The 25,711-nt window shown below is 46.5% G+C and overlaps 1 protein-coding gene across 2 annotated transcripts in view; it reads left to right on the top strand.

The window, feature by feature from the left end:
- TNFRSF13B (TNF receptor superfamily member 13B) overlaps positions 1 to 19,982 on the top strand; it is a gene marked incomplete at its 5' end in the record, with an annotated part of 143,367 nt that extends 123,385 nt beyond the window's left edge. For both annotated transcript variants that reach the window (XM_084763756.1, XM_084763757.1), the window contains 4 exons: positions 1,893 to 2,022; positions 12,964 to 13,209; positions 18,951 to 19,121; positions 19,497 to 19,982. In XM_084763756.1, the coding sequence (XP_084619882.1) occupies positions 1,893 to 2,022; positions 12,964 to 13,209; positions 18,951 to 19,121; positions 19,497 to 19,723 (774 nt within the window). In that variant the 3' untranslated portion in view covers positions 19,724 to 19,982. The remainder of the gene's footprint in view (positions 1 to 1,892; positions 2,023 to 12,963; positions 13,210 to 18,950; positions 19,122 to 19,496) is intronic.
- Between the last annotated feature and the right edge of the window lie 5,729 nt (positions 19,983 to 25,711).

Here is a 25,711-nt window from a genome sequence, read left to right as displayed (position 1 = left end):
AAAGGTGGGGGTCTGCGGTTAGTAGGTGCATATCTGAAGAGGAGCAGGAGTGTAGTAGGGTCAGGGGAGAGAGCTGGTGGCCAGGAGACGGGCTTGCATAACCAAAACCAAGTACCGCCTAGGCCACTACACTAACCCTGTGTTTGCCTACTTCAGTGACACCAGCACTATGACTGGGGCTCCAGTGTGACCAGGCTTCAGTGTGACTAGGTGTCTGCCCACTGTGACTGGAGTTACTCTGTCCCACTGTGGCTGGGCATCCCTCTGTCTCACTGTGACCGGGTTACTCTGTCCCACTGTGACTGGGCATCGCTCTGTCTCATTGTGACCAGGGTTACTCTGTCCCACTGTGGCTAGGCATCCCTCTGTCTCACTGTGACCGGGTTACTCTGTCTCACTGTGGCTGGGCATCCCTCTGTCTCACTGTGACCGGGTTACTCTGTCCCACTGTGAATGGGCATCGCTCTGTCTCATTGTGACCAGGGTTACTCTGTCCCACTGTGGCTAGGCATCTCTCTGTCTTACTGTGACAGGGTTACTCTGTCCCACTGTGGCTGGGCATCCCTCTGTCTCACTGTGACTGGGCATCACTCTGTCTCACTGTGACCAGGGTTACTCTGTCCCACTGTGGCTAGGCATCTCTCTGTCTCACTGTGACTGGGGTTGCTCTATCCCACTGTGACTGGGCATCCCTATGTCTCACTGTTGCTCTGTCCCACTGTGGCTGGGCATCACTCTGTCTCACTGTGGCTGGGCATCGCTGTCTCACTGTGACTGGGGTACTCTGTCCCACTGTGGCTGGGCGTCCCTCTGTCTCACAGCTGGATGTGATGGCACACACCTATAATCCCAGCACTCTGGGAGGCAGACGCAGGCAGATGTCGTGAGTTTGAGGACAGCCTGATCTACAAAGGGAGTCCAGAACAGCCAAGTCTGTTACATAGAGAAACTCTGTCTCAAAAAACAAAACAAAATAAAATATTGTAATCAAACCACCACTGATCAGCCAAGGCCACAGAACAGACTTCGGAGCTGAACTGCAACCCCGAGCCCAAATATCAAGGAATATTTAAGCCTGTAAACCACAAACATCTGCCCAAGTTATTGTTACATTTTTCCACCAATCAGGATAGGAGTTGATTCGTGGGCCTGGGAACATGAACTTGCTTGACCCTGCCAGCAAGATGGAGAAGTTGTTCCTGAGATGGCTGGACTCAGACAACTGTCTCCTTACAACAGAGGCTGTTCAGCTATTGGGAAGTCCCCAGCTCCCCTAGGGCCTGGGACCTTGAATTTTAGTTCCCCCCCTATGATTAAATGGAATCTGAAAACAAAATGGCTGCACTTAGAAGAACAAGTTTCCTTTGCTTGCTCCCAATAACATCGTTGTTTGCTTTTGGGTTCTCCAGACATGGACTGTCAGCCATTTTGTGATGACTCAGTCCTCTGATTTCTAACAGTTATCTTGGCCCATGCTGGGCATCTATATCACTGCCAGGTCATCTGAGCATAAATTGGTCCTTAGAGCCCTCTGCTTCCTACAGCACCCCCTTTCCCATCCCCATGGGTAATGAGGACTAGACAGACATCAAGGATGAGGAGGAAGTAAGTGGAGACCCAGGGTAGAGAGCTAGAATGCATGGAGGGCAGTGTGGGAGCAGGCAGGTGCAGCTATGTTAGGGAGGGACCATAAGAGAGACCGTTTTACAAATGGGAAACTGAGGCATGAAGAGTGAAGAAGCCACCCCAGATCACTGCTGAGGTTGGAAGCCAGCTTTGTCAGGCTGCCCTCTGCCTGCTGAAACAGAGAACGTCTCGGGACGTGGCAGGAGAGGCCACCTGGCTTCCGTTCGCCCTTCTGCCTTCCTAAGGCTCCATCTCTCTCTCCACAGGACTGGCGGCCAGGGGTGGCTATGGCATCCTGCCCCAAAGGGCAGTACTGGGACTCCTTGTCGAAAACCTGTATCTCCTGTGCAGTGACCTGCAGCCAGAGAAGCCAGCGCACCTGTACAGGCTTCTGCAGTGAGTTTTGGTGGCTGAGCCATTCCCTCGCCTCCCCAGAAGCCCTCTGGCTTTTCTGCAGCTGAGTGGAGGAGAAAGGGTGGAGGAATGAGTTGTGCCAAGTGGTCTCCTTCCTCAGCCTTGGAGCTGTTTGCACAAGTCCGTTCTTTCCCGCCTCGGGCCATTGGCAGTTGCCTACTCCCCTGCCCAGAATGCATCTCTCTAATTTTCTCTCAGCTCCTTTTCACTCAGCCTTCAGTGCCTCTCATCACTGTCCTGGAGGATTTCTCTGACCACAAAGGAAGACTATCAGGCCTCACCATGTGACTTTCTTCTTCTGTGTCTCATCTTTTAAATTTTTTTTAAAATTTATTTTCTGATAATTCAACACATAAATATAGTCTCAGTGTCTCTCTCTCTCTCTCTCTCTCTCTCTCTCTCTCTCTCTCTCTCTCTCTCTCTCTCTCCCTCCCTCCCTCCTCCTTTTTTGACATCTCTTACTATGTGAGTCAGGCTACCTAGAATTTGAGATCTTCCTGCATCAGCATCCTGAGTACTGGGATTATGGGTGTGTACCACCTCCCCAGCCTTTGAAACATTCTACTATGGAAAATATCAAGCATATAAACACGAAGATAGAAAACCACAGCATTCGCACAGACATGCATAGAAGAACACAGCACACTCACAGACAAACATGGGAGAGCGCAACACACCCACAGACATAGGACGGCACAGCATACCCACATGCACATCTTCAGAAATTGTTAAAACTCTGCCTTTTTGTTGATGCTGTTTTTAAACTCTATTTGGGGTAATGAAGCCTCTACCCTTCCTTCTACAAGCTCTTAACCTTGGGTATGAGAAAAAAAGTTACTGGGAAGAGGGGGTACAGACCCCCTTACTTCTCCCCGCTGTTTAGGGTCAATGGGTTCTTTTGGGGCAATACCAATCTCTGTCAACAGCAAACACAGCAAGCAGTCTCTCTGAGGCCCTGCACTGAAACACCATCAGTTTCTGGTCTCTCCAAACCTGCTCTATCCCACAAGCCACCGCTGCGAGCCACACTTTCTCTCTCCAGGCTCTTCTACTTATCTCCCTCAGCGTCTTATTCACGCCCTTCTCCATGCCGAGGCGTTATCATCCGACAAACGCTATTCCCCAAAGAAGACAATTATCAGTTGTGGACACACTAAAGTGCAAACTAAAATCCCACACTTGGGATTGAAACAAAAGCATATTTACATAACATAGCTGAGTTTACAAAGAAACAAAAACCTTTCATTACATATCCCCTTTTTGGTTAAAAAAAAAAAAGGGAGGGGGACTTTTTCTCTACCATTAGCGAACTATATACAATAAGATCAACTATTAGAATTATCAGGTAAGAATTACATTTACAATGTCCAGTCCGTTTGTATTTGGCTTCCTTGGAAAAAGTAGTCCACTATCGCTTCCTTCCTGGCCAGTCCAAAGTTCTGTACCTAAATAAATTTCTTATCATATCTTATATCTATCTAGACCTTAAAACATCTTTTTAGACCTAATTTGTAATAAGACTATGACTATCTAGTCTTCAACCCCATCAGAGACTTTAGATGGAAATAATGTGACCTAAGTATCTAGGAAGTGTAGTGCAAACAGCTCCCAGAACTATAGAAGTGACAGAGGCAGCTGACTTCCTGGACAGTCACCAGAGGCTTTTCTGTATCGTTGGGGCATCCAATCTTCAGCCTACTCGCCCAGAATATCTGGCAGACTTTTCTGTGAAGCAGGAACTTTGAAGGACTGGCCACTTAGTCTCTACCAAGTGGGACAGTCAGTTTTCCGGTGTCCTGCTTGGTCACAGTTTGGCCAATCAGCCTGCTATTGGCTATTGAAGGACAGCGTTTTCTCCTGTGGCTGTTTTGCTACTTTTGTTTATTTGATGCTCATCATCTTCTTTGAAGTAGATCAGAGGTGCTGCCAGGAGCAGCTGTATCTCTCTGCAGAAAAGCCTTTATTATAAAAACATCCTTTAAATGTTGTGTTCTGTAAATCTCTGAAGTATTTGAAGACCACCTATTTATTTACTATTATATAGTACATAATCTTATCTATCTGTAGAGCAATGCCACTTGTTTCTAGCTATGTACTATCTGTTTAGCCTTGAAAACATATACAAGAGAACTAAATAAAGCTTATTTCTGTAATTAACTAAACAAGTATCCAACAAGACTACAAGCAGGATTACTTCTAGGTGATCCACTACTAACTTGCACCTCCAGTCATCCTGAATAGTTTGCAATAGTTAGTTTTCATAAGACTAGAGCTTTACATCACATTTTCAAATGAGTTGCATAAGTTCAATATATTAAGCAAAAAGGTGACTAAAATAACCTTAAATTTTTATCAATATACTATAAATGAGGTGCATGTGTGCAATACTAAACAAGAGTTGAACATAGCAATCTTAAATTTCTATCAATATATAATAATCCATCCCAATGCAAATTATCTGAGATTAGTAGATTCAATAATCTACCTTTTATTCTATAATCCTATACCCCTTTTTTTCATTTATCATTCTTTTTCTATCCTTTCCCCTAACACCAGATAGGAGAGAAAGATAAGAGAAAAAGAAAGATAGAGGGGCCGGGCATGGTAACACATGCCTTTAATCCCAGCACTCAGGAGGCAGAGGCAGGTGGATCGCTGTGAGTTCGAGCCCTGCCTGGTCTACAAAGTGAGTCTAGGACAGCCAAGGCAACACAGAGAAACCCTGTCTTGAAAAACAAAAACAAAAACAAAAAAATAGAGGGGACAAAGAAAGAGATGTCTGATTTTAACCTTTACTTTGTTTCCTCCCTTACCATGACTAATCCACAACCCACCAAATTACCAAAAACACCCAATCCCACTTCTCAGGAATGAGGGCACGATGTTCTTAAAATTATTTCTTACTGTCTGTGGTAAAAAACGTCCTTTGGAGCCGGGCATGGTGGCGCACGCCTTTAATCCCAGCACTCGGGAGGCAGAGGCAGGCTGATCGCTGTGAGTTCGAGGCCAGCCTGGTCTACAAAGTGAGTCCAGGACAGCCAAGGCTACACAGAGAAACCCTGTCTTGAAAAACCAAAAAAACCAAAAAAAAAAAAAAAAAAGTCTTTTGGGTACCCTTAGAAAATTAAGATATTGGTCAAGCACTGGAAAAGCTAGCTGTATCTTTTTCTGTCCAGATTCTATGTGGGTTTTTTTTTCTGTCTAGTCTCTATGTTGTCTATCTAGTCTCTGTGCTATCTATCCAGTCTCTCTCTCTCTCTCTCTCTCTCTCTCTCTCTCTCTCTCTCTCTCTCTCTCTCTCTCTCTGTGTGTGTGTGTGTGTGTGTGTGTGTTCTATAAACCAATGTCTTTCTGCTGCTGCTGTTCTTTCTTCACCAACATTAAGAAAATTTAGAGTTAACAAAGCATTATTTAGTCTGTGCCTGGGAGTCGTTACACTTCCTTTTTGTTTAATAAGCATCTCTTTTAAGGTATTATTTGCTCTTTTACAACTGCCTGTCTTATAGGATTGTGTGATATACCAGAAATGTGCTTTTATAATATACAAAGGATTGCTTCATCTTACTAGTTATGTATGCAGGAGCATTATCAGTCTTAATTTGTCAGGTATCCCCAGAATTGCCATTATTTTCAATAAATGTATAATTACACAATTAGCCTTTTCAGAGCTTAAGGCAGTTGCCCATTGAAACCCTAAGGATGTATCAATGGTATGGGATATGTATCCTTGTTTTCGAAATTCTGCAAAATGAAATGCATCCATCTGCTAGATTTCATTTCTTTTGGTACCTTTAGGGTTACTGCTAGCAGATAATGGAATTTGGTTATACAGAGAAGACAGGGATTTTTAAATTGTTATTATTATTTCTTTGGCTTATTGCCAAATGACAGAATTTTTTTCTTTAAACCTTTACTGTTAACATGGTATTTTTCATGAAAATTTGAGGCTTTGAACATACCTCCTATTAATAACTGGCCAATTTCCTCATTTCCTTGTGCCAGTGGCCCTAGAAAACCTGTATGAGAACAAGTAGGAGTAACATGTAATGAGTAGTTTCTACTTCTAATGACCTGTTGCAATTGCATAAATAATGAGGTTAATTCTGAGTTATCAGGAATAAATCCAGCAGTTTCTACATGCAAAAAAACTCTCTTTTTTTTTTTGCATGTTGAGAGTCAGTAACTATATTAAGAGATTCAGAAAAATCTAATAATACCTAAGAATTGTACACAATTCTGACTTTTGAACTGAGGTACATGGGCTTTGGATTACCTTGCTTATTTCATCTGATTTATAACCTGCCATTCCCATCTTGTTTGCATTAGAATAGAATGTAAGTGCCTCAGGAATTGATGCCCTCTTTATAATACGTGGAAGAATCCAACTAGTTCTTTTATGAACTGTACAAGTTTGTTTTCCGGATATTTGTTATTAATTTCTCCCATGTGGTTACTACAAGCTCTTTGCCAATCTTCATTGATTACCCATAATGTCATAATCTCAGCATTAGTAAGAGGCACTACAATTTTGGCTGGGCCTGTTCTTGACAGTTAATGTAGTCTTATCTTACCTTTTATAATTAATTCAGAAACCTTGTCTATGTACGTCTTCAATTTTTTTTACTTTGTTGATGTGCTAAGAAAACTCATTCGATAACAGTGTCTTTCCTTTGCATACTGAGTAGGAGAATGAGTTGAAGGCAAAATATCCAGAATACAAACAAGTTTAGCATCAATTCGATCCACAAATGCATCTTGCAGTCTGTTCTACCAGGGCTAACTTGGTTTCTGCTTCAGCTGTTAAATAGTGTGCACTGTTTAAGTCTGAATCTCCCTGTAATGTTTGAAACAAATTACTTAATTCACAAGTACTTAATCCAGTTGTAAGCCTCAGCCAGCTAATAGCTCCCATTAATTTTTAAAAAATCATTAAGAGTTTGCAACTGATCTCTACTATCTATACCTTTTGTGGTTGAAGTTTTTGTCAACTTATTTTTATAACCAAGATAACTAATAGAATCTGATCTCTGTATTTTTTTTTCAGGAGCAATCTGTAACCCCCAGAATAGCAGAATTCCTTGTGTTTCTTTAAACATTTTTCTCTAAAGTATCTTCTTCAGAATCAGCCAACAATATATCATCCATGGGCGGAGCGTGGTAGTGCACGCCTTTAATCCCAGCACTTGGGAGGCAGAGGCAGGTGGATTGCTGTGAGTTCGAGGCCAGCCTGGTCTACAAAGTGAGTCTAGGAGAGGCAAGGCTACACAGAGAAACCCTGTCTCAAAAAACAAATACACACACACACACACACACACACACACACACACACACACACACATCTCATGCATGTAATGATAAATAACAGATTGAGGAAACTGTGGATGAATTATTCCTAGCAGTTGTTGAACTATTTGCCATTCCCTGTGGAAGCACTCTCCAATGGTATCTATTTATTGAACCACTATTGTTAAAAGTAGGTCCTGCTTTTCCCTGTCCTGCTCATGCAAGTGAACTGTGAGAAAGCAGTCTTTTAAATCAAGTACTGTTACAGGCCACAACCTAGGTAACAAAGAAGGTAAAGGAATTCCAGCCTGTAAAGGACCCATTTACTGCTCTTAAATTCGCCATCATCATCCTCCATTTTCCTGATTTCTTTCTTTCTTTCTTTTTTTCAACAAACGCAGGGGAGTTCCACGGGCTGGTAGACTCTTCTGTGTGTTGAGCCTCCAGCTGCTCCTATACCATTTGGTCAAGGGCCTGCAAATTTCCCTTTGTTATGGGGCCGCTGTCCTTGCCACACAGGTTTGTTTAATATCCATTTTAGGGGTAGAGCAGTTGGTATTTCAGCAGTGCCTCCTCTTATACATTTGGAAACTCCTTCCCTGTGATGTCCTGTGTTTGGACAATGGGCATAGCGTGTGATTGTTCCCGATCACACGTGTCAATACCTTTCCCAGGAGCATCTACCATATCACCCTCGATTTCCTCATTTGCTGTCCTGAGAAGTTCAGGAATACTATTTTGAGTACCCCATTGTTGTAAAAAGATCCTTTTCCCCATAAATTTATGGCTATGTCAGCCATATAGTGTCTCGGCTTCCCTGCTTGCCCTTCAGGTCCCACACAGTTACTCCATCAGACACTTTGTCTTATTTGTGATAATCTACCAATTCCCATAAACTGTGTATAAACCTGCTGAAGTGGCCAATCTGATTTCCAAGACTTTTGGCAGAGGATACTGATGTCAGCTTATGTGTCTATCAAACCTTTCGTTTCAACACCATTCATTTGTACCATTAATTTGGGTCTCTGATCGTTAACCATTGTTTGCCAGAATACGTGTTTTCCAGTACTCCCAAATGCCCCTGTTCTTTCTACTGGAACGGTTTGATGTAGGGAAATAATAACAGCTGAACAATTCTATGCCCTGCATTAATTTGCATCTCCTTTTTTTTTTTTACATATGCCATGATTTTAATTTCTTCCTTATATCTCCCATCTACAATACCTGGATTCACAATAAATCCTTGAGAAGTTAATGCACTTCCTTCCAAGATCATCCTTACTGTCCCTGAAGGTAAAGGACCATAAACACTGCTGATTATCTTGTAACCTTCAATATTTGAGGCTAATGTAAGAGGCATATCTGTGGCCAGAGCCAAAGCTGCACTGCCTTCTGCAGCATGCATAAGGTCAGTAATACTCAGGTGTTTTGTTTGGTTGGTTTTGGTTTTTTTGAGACAGGGTTTCTCTGTGTAGCCTTGGCTGTCCTGGACTCACTTTGTAGACTAGGCTGGCCTCGAATTCACAATGACCCACCTGCCTCTGCCTCCTGAGTTCTGGGATTAAAGGCGTGCACCATCACCGCCCAGCAGGGATACTTAGTTTTAATTTTCCTGCCCAATTGGTACCTCATGGCTGACCAAGGAAGACAGTTTGTATTGTTTGCAGTGGGGCCTCACGCTGACAGGCCCTCCATTCATTTCCTGATGGCAAGAGGTTACCTCATATGCCTCTTTTGGGCCTACAATCCTTAGGCCAACGTTTGCCCTTTCCACAGTGACTATAAAACCCTGGGGTGCTTTGCATTCCATTGCAGTCAGAAACTGCTTGATCTTTCCTATGAATACCATTTTCTCCTGAGTCAATGCACCTGCTATTTTGAGCTCTGAAGCTTCTAGCCTTACAATTTCTTTGGAAATGGCAAAATTCACCACAAATTAAAGCACTGGGCATTTTGATGACTGAGACCTCTAGCTATGGCTCATCTTACATATTGGCATGATGCTCCTGAGAGCCAATATCAGTTGTCTCTCTTATCCATTCGTCTATTGGGGCTCCTGACATTCAGTGTTTGCTTCTTCAATCGCCAAGATCACTATCAATGCCTGTCTGGTTTCAGGGTCTGATCTGGCTCTACTTTCAGCTAAGCCCCATCTCTGTAAGAATTCGGTAAAGGCTTCACAGGGCCTTGTATTACTTTGGTAAGTGAGGTGGACTTCCCCCCTGGCTCCTCAACCATGTCCCAAGCTCTTAAAAGTTTCCACACGACATTGTTCGATTACAAGATCATCGGATTGGACTTGTTCTTGTCGGTCAGCATAACACCCTTCACCAAGCATTGATCTTTAACGACGTTTATCCCACTTGCTGTATTTTGTTGTTCCATTTTCACGGCTTTGTGCTGCCACCACTATAACCATTGTAACTGCTGGCCAGCTTCTAGCACAGCTGGCACCAACCCCTTCCAATCTTGGGGAATACGTCTATTTTGCATAGTTAAGTTACTTAATATTTGTTTGACAAATGAAGACGGCATTCCATAAGAAATAACAGACTCTTTAAAAAATGCTTTAAGCCTAACATTGTATTGGATACAATGTTGTCTCAGCATAAGGACTGGGAAGGCTGATGGTGCCTGGGTAGCCCCAGGCAACCCCTCTGGTGGCACACTTGGTGCGAGATCAGCCCTTTCGTCCTGTACAAGTCCTATTCTTCCCTTCCCCCTGCCTCATGCAGGTGCCATGAACACCTGGAGGCATGTGGGACAGGGTGGGACGCCAAGATTGGAGAACTCCCGTTCTAAATTGCCCTTTACCAGCAGTGCTTTTTGCTTCCCAAGCACTTCAACATTTACCGTAAACTCTCTAATTGCACAACCGACTCTGCATTCCTTTCAGAAAGGCTAGAATTGAGTGACACTTCCAGTTTTCCTATCATCCACTTTTTGTTTTTCAGACCCTTCCCTCATCAACTCATAACTTTTCTAATTGTTCAGTAATTTTTCCAACCTTTTAAAAATGAAATGCAGGAAGAAGAGAAGAAATAGAACATCCACTCTCCCCCAAAATTCCACCAGAGAACTACTACAGCTGATAAACACCTTCAGCAAATTGGCTGGATACAAAATTAACTCAAAAAAGTCAGTAGACTTCCTATTTACAAATGACAATCATGCAGAGGAAGAAATTAGGAAAACTACACCCTTCACATTAGCCACAAGCAATATAAAATATTTAGGAGTTACTCTAACCAAGCAAGTGAAGGACTTGTTTGAAAAAAATTTCAAAACTCTGAAGAAAGATTGAAGATGACATGAGAAGATGGAATGATCTTCCTTGCTCGTGGATCGAGAGAATTAACATAGTAAAAATGGCCATCTTACCAAAAGCAATGTACAGATTCAATGCAATCCCTATCAAAATACCTACACAATTTTTAAAAGACATTGAAAGTTCAATTCTCAGCTTCATATGGGAAAACAAAAAACCCAGCATAGCTAAAACGATGCTTGTTTTTAAACTCTATTGTATTTGGGGGCGTTGAAGCCTCTACCCCCGGCTACCACCCTTTAGCCCTGGGTATGAGAAAGAATGTTAGTGGGGAGAGGGAGTTCAAACCCTTTACTTCTCCCACCTGTTTAGGGTCAATTAGGTTCTTTTGGGGGCAATAACAATCTCTATCAACAGCAAACACAGCAAGCAGTCTCCTCTGAGCCACTGCATTGAAACATTTCTCTATCTCCAACTGTCACACTGTCTATCTGTGGTCTCTCTAAACTGCTACATGCCACATGCCACCACCACACACTACACTTATCTCTCTCTCTCTCCAGGCTCTCCTATTTATCTTCTTCAGAGTCCTAGACCACACCCCTCTCTGTGCTGTATGAGGAAGGCTGTTACCAGCTGCCAAAGGCCATGCCCCACATGAGACAATTATCATCTGTGGACAAACTAAAACCCAAGCTAAAATCACACACTTGGGAATAAAACAAAAACATTTACATAACATAACTGAATTTACAAAGAAACCAAAACTTCCATTATACCTTTTCATTTCCAATCGTGTTTTTTCACTTGTGTATTTTTCAAACACTTACTGATTATGTTTCAGTTTTAAACTTATTTTTATGTATGCGCATGTGTGTACGTGTGTGTGTGTGTGTGTGTGTGTGTGTGTGTGTGTGTGTGTGTGTGTGTGTATAGGTCAGAAGATACTTTTGTAGTCAGTCCTCTCCTTCCAGCATGTGGTCCTGGGGACCAAACTCAGTTTATCAGTCTTGGTGGCAAATAAATATCTTTACCCACTGGGCAGTCTTGGCCACCCTTGTATACCTTACTTTTTTCCTTGTATACTTGAAATAAACTTAAGATCCATTAGTCTTAAAGGAGGAAAGCTCATAGGGTTTTTTTTGGGGGGGGGGGGAATGGGTATTCTCAATCCATCGTCACTTGGCTCTCTATTTCCTGGTGTGTAGTGAAGGAAGGGCAGCATCTCCCTTCCCAGATGGACCTCCTCCAGGTAGGACCATGTCCTCATAGCTTTCTGGCTGTGAAGCTGTGGATGAATTCACTCACCCAGGAGATGAACTATTCGCCAGCTGGGGTCTTGGGGGCATAACTTCTGCTCAGCATCACTACCTGTGTTGGCTGCTGTGGTTCCCACGTGTTACCTACACATCACCATGGCCTTTCCCAGATCCCTCCCCTACTCTCCAACGAGGGTTCTGGCTTTTCTTCTTCTTCTTCTTCTTCTTCTTCTTCTTCTTCTTCTTCTTCTTCTTCTTCTTCTTCTTCTTTTCCTTCCACAAACTTGAAGTGTGTTTTCAACTTCGGGAGAGTTGAAAATGCAAACAAACATTTTATATGGCAATGTAATAATCTAGATATTAATTTTGAAAAATATGTAGAGGGGGGCTAGAGAGATGTCTCAGTGGTTAGGAATATTTGACAGTTTTGCAGGAGATCCGGTTTTGTTCCTAGCAATTACATGGTGGCTACAATTCCTAACTCCAGTTTTGGAGATCTCATGCTGTCTTCTGAACTCCACAGGCACCAGGCAGGCATGTGGTGCACATACATATATGCAGGCAAAGCACTCATGCACATAAAATAAAAGAAATAACTCTTTCAAACTTTAAATATATGTAGAAAGACACCACATTTGAAAATGAAAAATTGTGAAGATTTTTTTTTTGTTTTGTTTTTTGTTTTGTTTTGTTGAGACAGAGTTTCTCTGTGTAGCCTTGGCTGTCCTGGACTCATTTTGTGAACCAGGCTGGCTTTGAACTCACAGGGATCCGCCTGCCTCTGCCTCCCGAGTACAGGGATTAAAGGCATGTGCCACCACCGCCCAGCCTGAATTGTGAAGAGTTTATGGGTCAAAGAAGAAACAAACCAACAGCAAACCCAGAAACATCTTGGACTGGGTGCAGGAAGATACATATAAACATAGATATAAATCTCAGAATGCAACATGCTAGAGAGCACCCAGGAGGCACGAGCATTCTGGAGTTACTGTTTTCACACTGAACTATAGGATTCATTTGGTTTTGTCTCTTCACTTTGACATAGTTTAGGGTCAGACCCCAAGCTCCTGGAAGTCCATAACACCCAGCAGCGTTGTTCTTTCTGCCCCACAGAGTTCCTCAGTTGCCGAAAAGAGCAAGGCAAGTACTATGACCATCTCCTGGGGGCCTGTGTCAGCTGCGACTCCACCTGCACACAGCACCCTCCGCAGTGTGCGCACTTCTGTGAGAAAAGGGCCAGAAGCCAGGCGAACCTCCAGCCTGAGTTCAGGAGACCCTGGGCAGGGGAGGTGGAGGCCAGGCTGGATACCTCAGGAAGGCACCAGGGAGCGGAGCATGGAGGCTTGCAGGAGGGCCCAGGTAAGTGGCCCAAGGCCAGCGCCTGTGGGATCTGAGGGTCACGATGGGTAGGAGGCCGGGCAGCAGGCTGCAGCAACAAGTGCCTTTGGTCCAAGAGGCCCAGACTCTAAGCAAACAGCCTGGGGCCAGGGAGGTCACTTCGGGGTAGGAAAATGTTTAGATGAAATTTTTAGAAGTCTATGGGACATTTTGTCACACATACATGGTCTACGGTGCTCACATCTGATACCCCAAGCACTTAGCCGTCTCTTTGTAGTGAAAATATTCATAATCTGTTTAAAGTTTCCCCTTGGTGTTGTGCAATGCTGGGGCTGGGCCCCGACACTCATGACACTAGTCAAGAAGTCAGCTGGGGAGCCATGTCTCACTCTGTTAGCTTCTGGGATACAGAATCTGTCGTCATGGGCTACCTAGCCAGCTTCCCAGGGTTGTCGCTTTCTACAGAGCCTCTCTGAGGTTCTTATTCTATGGGGTAAAAAGGCCCAGACCAGACCAGAGTTGAAGAGAATGATTCCGCAGGGCCTGGTGGGGGGTGGGGGTGGGGGATGGGGGTGGGGGTGGGGGTGGGGGTGGGGGGTGGGGGTGGGGGATGGGGGTGGGGGTGGGGGCAGCAAACTCTTGGTAAATGAAAGAATTAAACAATCAGAGGGAAATGGAAACTCAGAAAGACTTTGGTGGTGAAAGCTGGCATCTATTGGTCTGAAAGATGGGGCCCCAAGACCCAGAGGCACAACCTTTGAACTTGCAGAGGAATGCAAATTACATGGTTGTGGGGTGGGGGGGGGTAGGGGGGGTGGGAGGTATAGCTAAGAATAGAGAAGGAAGAAGGGAGGGTCTTGTCAGGGGCAGAAGGAGGAAGTGAGCTGCGTTTCCGTGTGAACTGTTTCTTGGGTCCGCAGGATGGAAGATAGGTCAGTTGCTTTTTTCTAATCCTCCAGGGGATTGGCTGATTTCTGGGAAATCCATGGGTGACAGATTTCCTGGGTCCTTGGGCTTGATTTAGGGTGCTGGTTTGGCACTAGGGCGGATTTCCTTTAATCCCAGACCTTTACATATAAGGATGGGGGCATCATTTTCTATCTGGCTGCTTTCTTCTGGGGCTGGGAGTCATTGTTTTTGGGGTTTTCAAGTCTGGGGTGATTCTAGAAGAAGTGTTACCTTTATCTTGTGTGGTGGACTAGGTGAAGGCAGTGATGCAGTCCAGGAGAAACCGCCATGAAAAAGATATAAAGGAGGTAGGAGAAAGGGGAGGAGCCAGGATGGGCGGGAACCTGGAGTCCATCTAGAGGGAGCTTTTTGCTGAATTTATTGCGCCTGGTCTTGAGCCAGTTTTGATCTGTTGGTGTGGAAGCAGCGCTGTTGCTGAGGGAGAGCCTGAGGGGGTGCGGCTGACCTGGAATCCAAGGCTCTCCCCAATCCTGCCTGAGGGGGTGCGGCTGACCTGGCTCTCCCCGATCCTGCTGTTCTCCTCTAGTCCTGGAAGAATGGCCTGAGTGGCAGGAGGAGGAATGGGTCCAACAGCCCGTTTTGCTCTTATTGATGTAGGTGTAGAGATAGAAATTGGAGCTTTGGGGGGACATTTTTCCTGCCACCCCCAAGAGTCCTGCCTTAAAGGAAAGACAGGGAGTGATATTCAAAATGGTTTCCTGGCGGATTTCCATTTGCAGAGTACTTTGAGGTGTGTTGGGCATGCCACATGGAGGAGTGTGCTAGGGACATGGCAGCGAAAGGCTGCAAGATGACCAAAAGAGACAGACTTATTTTTTTATTATTATTATTTTGTTGTTGTTGTTTGAGACAGGGTTTCTCTGTGTAGCCTTGGCTGTCCTGGACTCACTTTGTAGACCAGGCTGGCCTCAAACTCAGGTCGATCTGCCTGCCTCTGCTTCCCGAGTACTGGGATTAAAGGCGTGCGTCACCACGCCGGGCTTGACAGGCTTATTTTAATTAGCTAGTTCATTTTGAGCTAGACAAAAGGTATTGGTGTTGAGGGAACACTGGTAAGGGGAGGGGAGGTTCTAGGAGCCCACAGGAGGGTTAGGTTTGAATGGAGAGACGGGGTGGTAAGGATTTGAAAGGATTTTTCTTGACTAGGGAAGGCGGGTCTTCCTCCTTATCCCCAGCAATGCTGGGAACCAGAAGAGGTTGAGACAGATTGAAAGCGGATAGTACCAGTGAGGCGGGTAGTGCCAGGAGGGCTGTCTATGAGGAAGTGGTTCAGGGTCCTGTGGAGCAAAGGTGGTGATGTTGAGGCTGCTCTGGTGAGGATGGAGGGAGCTGACAGGAATGGGGTCTACGAACATTTAAGAGGGCCTTGGGAAGTCCAGCTGCTAAGGTGCCTTGAATAGATGTTGGGGTACAGCCCATTTAGGAGACCCCTCCTCACTGTTTCAAGGGTCCCCCAGTATCTTTATGGGTGAATCGAAGGTGTGAGGATGAGGCAAGTCAGACTAGAAGTAGGGCAGGGAATGCTTGATTGGGAGTTTGAGACTACTGAAGACTCACCCAGAAGAAGAGGGACAGAGAAAAAAACCTTGGCTAAGTAGATCAGGCACTTGGGAACTCCCCAAAATCCAATCTCTCTTCAGGGACCGGGCTTTGTTTTTTTTTTTTTTTTTTTTAAGTCTTTGAAGGGGTTTTCCCTCCTAATGTAGGGTTGGTTGGTCATCTTTGTTTTGTTTTGAGACAGGGTACTCCAGTGTAGCCCTTGCTGTTTCTAGAACTTGCTGTGTACACAGGCAAGCCTTAGACGCTCAGCCACCCACCTGTCTCTGCTTCCCAGGTGCTGGGATCAATTGAAGGTGTGCATCAGCGCAACCAGCGAGGGTTGGTTAGGACAGGTTTGAATGACAGTATAGCTGACTGGCTCACACCAGCAGCATCCTGATCTGGCCTTGAGCTCATACGGCCAGTCCTTCAGCAGAAGGTGGCACTGGGGGAGGAAATCCAGCAGGCCTTTGCTTTTGTCTCAGAGGAAGAAGCTGGCCGTCTTGGAAGTCCACCATCTTTATTACCTCGCCATGGCCTCTCTCCCTATCGGTCTGCTTCCCAGGGAGTCTGGCTAAGTCCTAGCCCCCCATCTCCCCCTTTTTAGAGGTCACCCTGGCTGCTTGAGGCTTGGAGGCACAGAGTGATGAAGAATGGGCAACATCCAGAGCCCTTGTGAGGTGGGGCCACCTAAGGGGCCATGATAACACTTACCAGAGAGTAGAGACCCAGACCATTAGACAGCGATGCCGGAGCGTGGTCTTAGAGCATGCGAGTGATGGAGCAGCAGCAACACACAGAGAGTGAGACTGTTGGCGTATTATAATTCTTATTGAGGGTGTAGTTAACATAGTTGGGTGGTTTTGCCCTTATTAGAGGAAGTAGAGAGGTCAAAGAACCCTTGACAAGCTCTGTCATAAGCATCAGTGAGATTGATGATTTCTTTGTTACCACTGTCCACTGTATGACGTGTACACACGGAGGGGACCATGTTTAAGTCCAGAGGCCGGCCACTGGGTCTCCTCTATTACAACTTCCTGGGGGGAATGTTAATAACCAACATTAATGATGAAAACGTCTCAACATCTTAATTAACATACGTTTTTCTTAGTAGTTATACTGCTGGCTGGACCCTGTACCAGAGCCCTGCAGAACGATAAAAATAGCTGTGCAGTAAGCTATCTGTTACATCACACTCCAGTTAGTATAAGGATGAATACCTGGAAACTAAGAGAAGTCTGTTAAAGCCAGCATCTAACCACCAACTTAAAAGAGAAACAGAGCAGGGTGGGGTGGCACACACCTTTAGAGACAGAGAGACAGACAGACAGACAGACAGACAGACAGACGGAGAGACAGAAAGAGAGAGATAGCATCCCATACAGTCTCTTTAAAATAGAATTTTCCAGAAATATCTCACGGACACTACATGGATATCCTGAAAAGTTTTCCCAAACCTGTCAGTGTGATGTACTAAATGCCCAGAGCAGGCCAGTCAGTCCATAGAGACAGCGGGTAGATGAATGTCGCTGGGGGCCAGGTGCGGGGAGATGGGGAAGGACCATTCATGGGACAGGAAGTTTTTCAATGGAGATAGAAATAGCCTCAAATTGGAGAGTGGAAATGGTCGCACAACTTCATGAAGATGCTTTTTAAAAACACTCAAAATTCACCAAAGTGGTAAATGTGATGGGTTACAAATCACACCCTAGGGCTGGAGAGGTGGCACAGAGGTTAGGAGCACTGGCTGGTTCTTCCAAAGGTCCTGAGTTCAATTCCCAGTGACCATATGGTGGCTCACCACCATCTGTAATGAGATCTGGTGCCCTCTTCTGGCGGGCAGGTGCACATGCAGGCAGAACTCTGTGTGCATAATAAATGAATAAATCTTTAAAACCAAAACCAAAATCAAATTACACTCTAGTTTTAAGAGCAAAGGTGTTGACAGCCCCCTCCATTCTCCATTCCACCCCGTCAGGGAACAGGAGAAGTAATGAAAGTGCACCTGGCGCACTTTCTCAGTGAGAAAACACCCCAAGCACCTAAGAGAGTCATAAAGGAGAATCTTCTGATTAACTTCATGCAACCAGTTCTGACTAACACACAGAAGGGAGCTGGCCCCTCTGCTCACAGAGGCCCAGGCCCCAAGTTACACTAAGCAGTTACTGTTCTACAGAGACAGGAATCCTAAGCTTTGGTTATTTGGACAAGTGGCGAGATTTACAGTGTAAAACATTGTCATTTCCCCCTCTGAGACAGAGCTGGGCTGCTTTTCCCAGGCAGCTGTAACTGAGGTCATCCCGTAGGCCAATCTCTGCTCTTCCTGATAAGAGGCATGAATTAGCACTGCCAGCCAGGGTTGTCCTCTGAACTGCCTGGCAGAGGCAGTGCTCCATTAGTCAAAATGTACTTTCGTGTAACTTAATGCTTTCTGAGAAAGCTTAGTGATACATCTTTTTATGCATTTACTGCTTTCACTTCCTCCTCAAGGGAGCAGTCCCCTACTTCCCTAGCACAGAGGATGCCTTAGTCCCTGGCTTGCTGGACCCAGGGGACGAATCGAATCGTTTGAGAGGAGAAATGGCAGGAGCAGAGCCTTGGCCTGAGGCAAGGTCTTAGTCCTGCACCCCAGTTATAAAGGGAACTATGCCCCATTTCCCAGAGCCTTTCCGCTTCACACCTGGGCCCAGACTCCTTAGTCAGCTCCGCGGGCCTGACCTCAAAGTCTAGGCCCATCCAGGAGACCCGAGGCTTGGCGGAGTCCCTTCCTTGGTCTATTATTACCCTTGTATACAAGTGTGCACGCATCCATCCATCCATCCATCCATCCATCCATCCATCCATCCATCCCTGGGTCTGTCTGCCTCCAAAGCATCTGGAGAAAACAGAATCGGCCAGCCCCAGAGGTGGTCCAGCTTTAAGGGAAAAGGTGCTATCCGTTTGGGGCGGAAACAGGGCCAATTCCCCCAGGACTCAGAAAGCACAGCAGTGAAGTCTTGGGACTGGGAAAGAAATACCATGTGCCCATCAGCACGGCTGGCCTGGGGATGGCTACTTGAATCGCTTAGGCCTAATGAGGTTAAAAAAAAAAAAAGCACAAGGTAGGGAGGGCATTTGGTTCTGAAATGGGGGAGGGTACAAGTAGCTACAGGCCTAAATATAACACCTTCCGAGAAGGGGAGACTGGGGAATCGGTGCCGCGTCCCCCTCGCACCCACGAACCTGTGCTCTTGTCTGTCTTGAACCACCCACAGGATTGAAGCTGAGCAGCGACCTAGTTCTAGTCTACAGCATACTGGGGCTCTGCCTCTGCACCATCTTCTGCTGTTTCTTGGTGGCCGTGGCCTGCTTCCTCCGGCGTAGAGGAGAGCCGCTTCCCAGCCAGCGTGCAGGGTCCTGTAGGTCACAAGCAAAGTCTCCCCAACGTAAGTGCGGAAAGCCACGCCTCCTCCCCTGACAAGCACCAGCAGTCGACTCCCCTCCCCCATCCACCACTACACCCGCTTCCGGGTGGACATTCTCTGAGCCCAGCGTCCTGAAGCATCATAGTAAAATCAGGTTCAAGCAACAAGGCCAGAAGAAAGGGTGGGTGTTAAGTTCGGCTTTGGGAGGAGATCTGGAAAGGGGTCACCCCGGGGCGGCAGCTGGATGGTTTCGGGGTTCAGAGAGAAGTGAGCCCAGCCTTAAAAGCCTCTTCAGGGGCGCACAGGAGAGCGAGCCCTGAAGTGGCTGTTGAAGCACTGGACCAGGCCGTGTGTCATGGTCCTTGGAGCATATGGCGTCCTCCTCTGTCCCCGCAGGGCCCGCGATGGAGGCTCCTCGCAGCGAGGCGGTCTTGCCACCCCAGCCTGTCGAGACGTGCAGCTTCTGCTTCCCCGAGCGCGGGTCGCCCACGCAGGAAAGCGCGCGTGCGCTCGGGATTCTCGACTTCGCGGGCACCGCCACCCAGCAGCCCTGTGAGCTCGCATCGGTCGGCGGCCTGGGTGTCTTGCGAGTGCCCACCGGGGACACGCGTCCCGGAGCTTGACAGCCAGTGAAGGAGGAGGACTGGGAAGTGAGAGGATGGAATGCGAGGGCTTGGGAAGTGGAGGACAAGAGACCAGATGAAGACAACAAAGAGGCAAAGGAGAGGCAGTCAACCAACTCGTGTGCTTCTCTTCAGTGGAGAAAGATGGCGAATGGCCAGCACCAGAACGTTGTCCTTACAAACAAGCGTTCTTTCTTAGGGCCTTGGGCTGATATGAGTGCAGAGTGAATGTTTTTTGTGAATTAAGTAAGTGTGTGTGTGCGTGCAAATGCTGAGTTGTGTCATGTGTACATGTCCATGTGCATTGTGTGTCTGTGTATTGTGTGCCTGTATTAATTTCATGTATATGTACACGTATATGTATGTGTGAATTTTGTGCACTCAGGTATGTGTGCACAGCGGATGTGGTGTAGCCAGAATAGTGAATGAAGGCCCCTCTGCGTGAAAAGTGACGGGTGTTTCCTGGACCTCAGCGGGAAGAGCAGGTTCCATTGCATCCCTTTTTTAGGAGTGCCTATGCTTATCTTTTCAATGGCACCGAAACCTCCAGATGCAGGAAAATATCCTCAGAAGCATTTTCCCAGCAAGCTTAAGGATGAGATTGTACACAGTGAGATTGCATTTCTACTACCCAGGTGCCTGGCAGGCCTGACCCACGGCAAGGGCCACCCAACAGGCGGCCCTGTTCTCACCACTCATAACTAGTAGGCTGCCACGCACAGTGTAACACCTACGACAGCTCTATCCTTGTCACTCTACAGTCTGTCTTCTGTCTCTGGGTCCATCCTCCCTTTTGTATTTCATGTTACAGTCTGAAATGGCTTCGTTTCGCCTTCTCTGTAAAGACTCCTTCTCCAAATAAGGACAAACTGAACCCACAGTGGAGGCCCCGGGAGACCACTCCTGCTTTATCTGTGTTGAAAAGTTAGCATCTAACAAGTTCTTGTCCAAGATGTGTTGAGCGAGCCTACATCATTACCGTGTGCACCATGATCAGCTTCCTCCAACAGGCTGGACAGGGACACCCTGGCTCCTGCGACAGACACGTGCTAGACGTGAGCCGAAGAGCACCAGCACATAAGCACAGACAACACTCCAGCGCTCAGCTTGTCTGGGAGATGAACCTGGTTCCAGTCTTTACGATCTGCAGTTTTAAAACCCAGAGTCTGGGGCTGGAGAGATGGCTCAGAGGTTAGGAGCACTGGCTGATCTTCCAGAGGACCTGAGTTCAATTCCCAGCAACCACATGGTGGCTCACAGCCATCTGTGGTGTGATCTGATGCCCTCTTCTGGCCTATGGGGGTAAATGCAGGCAGAGCACCATATACACAATAAATAAATAAATCTATTAAAAAAAAACAAACAACCAACCAACCCAGGGGCTGTAAACTCAAGATGTTTCTCAAGCTGGGGGTTGGGGAGCACAGGTGACAAGAACACAGCGTGAAGAGAGTCCAGCTCAGCTTCAGTCAAAGACAGTCCTGAGAGTTTTTGGTCAGCTTTTCTGTGGATCTTTTGTGTGAATTTTGTTTTTTACTTTCTGTCTGTAAAGAAAAGGCTCTTTGGCCAATTTTATCCATTGTGTTGAATCAACCAGCAGAATATCAAGCCAGCCTGACTCCTCTTGCATGGATCCCTTAAGACATTTTTATTAGTATATTATTAATTGAATAAAACTGGTTTTGCACAGCTTTTACAAAATTGTTTATAATGTGTTTTGTTAGTCTCTCCCACCCCACAACTCTCTCATCCCCCATCTCCTTCCTCTGGCCTCCTCAACACAAATCATTACCCTTCTAATTTCATGTCTTTAAGAAAAAAAAATCTGGATTCTGTAAATGTGAGAAAACCTAGCATTCTTCTTTCTTAATCTTATTTTCCTTAATACTCTTTCTAATTGCAACCATTTCCCCCAAAGATAATAAAAAATGTATTCTTTGTTTTCTTAATTTCTCACCTGGATTTCTGGGCCAGCCTCTTTGATGATACCTTTCTCCCGACCATGCATCAGTGTGCCTGTAAAGGACCAGGTGTGGACAACCAGGTGTGGTCTTCCTGAGGCTGCTCAGCAACTCTTCCTCTATAATAAATAACTTTTTTTGTCTTGTTTTTATAGTGGTCTGAATGTGATGCTTAAGGGTTTGTTGTTTTGGCTAATTTGTTTTATTTATCCTGTTTTGGGTTAAGATTGGGGGGGCGGGGTTGATATCGCCCTCTATCATCCATCTATCTAGATTATCATCTTCCTTCCTACCTATCTACCCATTTACCTATCTATTTACCTACATACCTATCCTCTATTTTCACGTTCTGAGGCCTTGTTGGTCTCTGTTTCTTTCTTCACCTGCTCAGTCTCCTCTTCAAGGTACCAAGGATAGATGCTACATCTCTCCCTCTCTCTCTCTCTCTCTCTCTCTCTCTCTCTCTCTCTCTCTCTCTCTCTCTCATTTTTTGAGACAAGGTTTCTCTGTGTTAGCCTTGGCTATCCTGGACTTGCTTTGTAGACCAGGCTGGCCTTGAACTCACAGAGATCGTTCTGCCTCTGCCTCCCGAGTGCTGGGATTAAAGGTGTGCGCCACCACGCCCGGCTTAGATGCTACATCTCTTACCACAGCTGCTGCCTCTAGTGGTTCTTCCTGACTTCCTGATGCCCCCATCTCTCTGCTGCCATCTCCACCTATTTGCACATGCTGTTTCTGTCCACTCCACTCTCTCTTGTAAAAGTAACTTTTATTCTCCTGGCTCAAGTGGAGAGGCTTACTCGGAGCCTCTTGGAGGCTTACTACCTCCATCTGCTAACCTAGGCTTAGCTCTAGAAGCTTCTAGCCTCTGTACAATCTAACCTAAGCCTAGAATGTTTTCAGCCTCTGAGACTTAGTGCTTAATAAGCTCACCCTTTCTTGTCCTTTCTGAGCTCTGGGCTGGCTGGTTCAGCTCAGCTGTTCTGGCTCAAACTCTTCTCCAAGCTCACTGATTCAAGCTGGCTTCTTTCTCCACCCAATGTTGTTCTGCTTGGGCCTCAGACTAATTTAGCAATCTACTCTGCTCTTCTGGCTTCTTCTCATTTCCTGACTCGTTCTGTCTTCACCTGAGTTCTCTCTCTGCAACCCATCTTTTTGTCAGTATCCTAGTAAAACTGCCTCTTACGTAGCTTCCCTTTCCTATCTCTTCTTGTGGGAGTTGGACATATCCTACTCTGTCAAATCTTCTCTGATTTGTCACTCAGACATCACTTTCAAACACTGGTGTTTCCTTCTACAAATTAACTTTACTTTCATTTGGTATTAAAAGCATGTACCACCATGCCTGGACCTAAGCTTTTCTTTACCTGATTCTTGCTCTATACCAGGCTGACCTTGAACTCAGATCTGCCTGCCTCTGTCTCCCGGATTAAAGGTATGTTTGTATTCCAGCTGGATCACACAGACCTAGGTCTTTGGATGTGATCTCTTGTCAGAACAGCCATGTTCTGAATTAACATTCCTCTAATCTCTCTCTCTCTCTCTCTCTCTCTCTCTCTCTCTCTCTCTCTCTCTCTCCCTCTCTCTCTCCCTCCCTCCCTCCCTCCCTCCTCTCTCTCTCTACCAAGCTGGCCTTGAATTCAGAGTTCCACCCGCCTCTGCCCCTCCCTGAGTGCTGGAGTTAAAGTTGTGCGCCACCATCCAGCATCGTTTATCTGTCTCTTGACAGTGGCTTTTCATTTGCTCTGACATGAGCAGGCCAGAAGGCTGGAGAGTTATTTATTCCTTCATTTCTGCTGGTCTGCTAGTAAGAGGTGGAAGTCAGTCTAGTTACGTACTGATGTGGGTTTGGGCTCTGTCACCTTGTTAACTTTCAGGGCCTGACTGGCTTCAGATTCCCCTAGTGCTGCTGGACTCTTGACGGCAGCAGAGTTCAGCATATACCTGTTCTATCTCTGCTTTCTGCTCTCCCAGGCTCTGACACACGGAGGGTCTTTAAGTGTCAGGAAGTGATTGTTCTTACCAAAACGGGATGGGGGCTATCTACAGCCTTTTTGCTCTCCCAGGCTGAGGCAGGCCAGGTACTCTAGACCCACGGGATGGGACCATCTAACGGCCTTTCTGCTTTCCCAGGCTGGGCAGGCCAGGAGCTCCAGACCCATGGGATGGGGCCATCTACGGCCTTTCTATTCTCCCAGGCTAGGCAGGCCAGGTGCTCCCAGGCCCAGGATGGAGAAATCTTCACTGATACCTTGACATCTCACCCCCAACAGGGCTAACCTCCGCCACTCAGCCACAGTAGAGGGTACTTCCTCTCCCCCCTCCAATCCCAATGGCCTGCACCTTGAGGCCAACAAGCTTTCCTGCCAGTTTGTTTGTTTTTTACCTAGTAGGTCCTGGAGTCTGATGAACTTCCTGCTGAGGTGGCTGCTCTCCCTGACCTAAGGGCTATGGCTGAGGGCCTCTCTGGTCTCTGTGCCCAGCACATGAAGGGTGGTATTAGGAGGAGAACCTGCGGTGCCTGTGAGTTCCCTTTGTGGTGAGGTGTTTGGATGAGGCTGTGCCTCCCCCATAAGGCTTTACTGATCAGAGAGGTATCATGGGAATGAAATGTGGTCCGACTGCTGTGCAGAGAGGCCTCAGGGAGGTGATGCTGTTTAGGTGATACCGGAGGAGAACGTGGTGACTGAATCCTGCTGGCTTTGTAAGAGGGAGAGAGACCAGAAGAGCTATGTGCCCATGCTGCCTGGGGGCTCTGGTGGCCCTATGAGAACGGGTGCATGCACCTTGTTTGCAGGTCCCACCCCACTGACCTACATGTAACAGAATCGTAGCTCTCCTATTTTGTAGGTGAAGGGTTGGAGGCTAGGAGAGCAGACTGCTGATACCCATCAGCAAGGACCAGCGGAGGCTCCCTGCTGTGGCCTTAGCCACTGGGGAACACTGTGTAGGCTGAACTGCTCCCAGGATGAAGGCAGTTGGAAACTCCATTTTAACCTAGAGTGATAAACCTGCCAGGACAGGATGACACACATGAGCACACTGGCATGGGAAGCAGAACAAATTCTTTCTGTAGACAGGGGAGTTGCTCATGGGTTCCTGGTGACATCCATGCTGTGACATCCTCAGAGGTGGAACTGACAAGTTCCCCTCTTGCAAGCTGCCAGCACTCCGTTCCCAGAGTGCACTTAACAGTGGCTAACAGTGAACTCCCCTGGGAACTGGTGTCTCTTACTTGCAATGTTCTGCCCTAACGGCATCATGGGAGGTTAGTGTTGGCTAGCTGCCTCAGCACAGCAGCCTGTGGCTCTCGCTCTACCCACTCCTCAGCCTCTTTTCTACACAGCACCCGGAAGAGTCTGCATCCGTCTCCCACTCAGAACACTCTCTGTGGCTTTTCTCACCCTCAAGGTCTGGAACCATTCACATGCTGGTTAATCAGGAGTCCAGGACTCATATGGGATCATTAGCTTTAACTCACATTCTTTCCTTTCTAGTGATGAAGGTCGCAGCCTGGTGCTCAGTGCGACAGAGCGGAAGGCTGTGACCCTGGGAGAGCCCCGGCCAGGAGGGCTCTGTTCCTGTGAATGGGCCAACCCACCTGTTGACTTGTTAATGGGCAGCTTTGCTACATGTGAGTGTTCCTGACACACGTCTCCCCTGCCGCACCATTGTTTACAGCACAGTACAAAGGGCCCTCACTGGATGCTGGGGCCGTGCTCTTGGATTTTCCAGCCTCCGGAGCTATGAGCAGCTAAAGCTGTATTTCTTCTAAGTTTCCCACAGATGTGGAATTACAGTAACAGAAATGGGCTCACTCTGCTGGGTCCAGACCATTGAATCTGCCCAGGGCCTAAGCACCTCTGTAGTGGATGTAAACATGTTTTTGTTCTGATCCCAAGTGTGGGATATGTAATGTATGTAAACATGTTTGTTCTGATCCCAAGTGTGGGATAGGGAACGGACTTGTAAGAGAACAGGTGATGTTTATCCACTAGAAGATGAACCACCTCATGCGGGGGCTTGG

Source organism: Acomys minous (assembly GCF_964271855.1).
Source record: "Acomys minous genome assembly, chromosome: 16".
Taxonomy (NCBI): domain Eukaryota; kingdom Metazoa; phylum Chordata; class Mammalia; order Rodentia; family Muridae; genus Acomys; species Acomys minous.
Note: the sequence above shows the minus strand (reverse complement) of the source record. Positions and strands in the feature narration are given on the sequence as shown.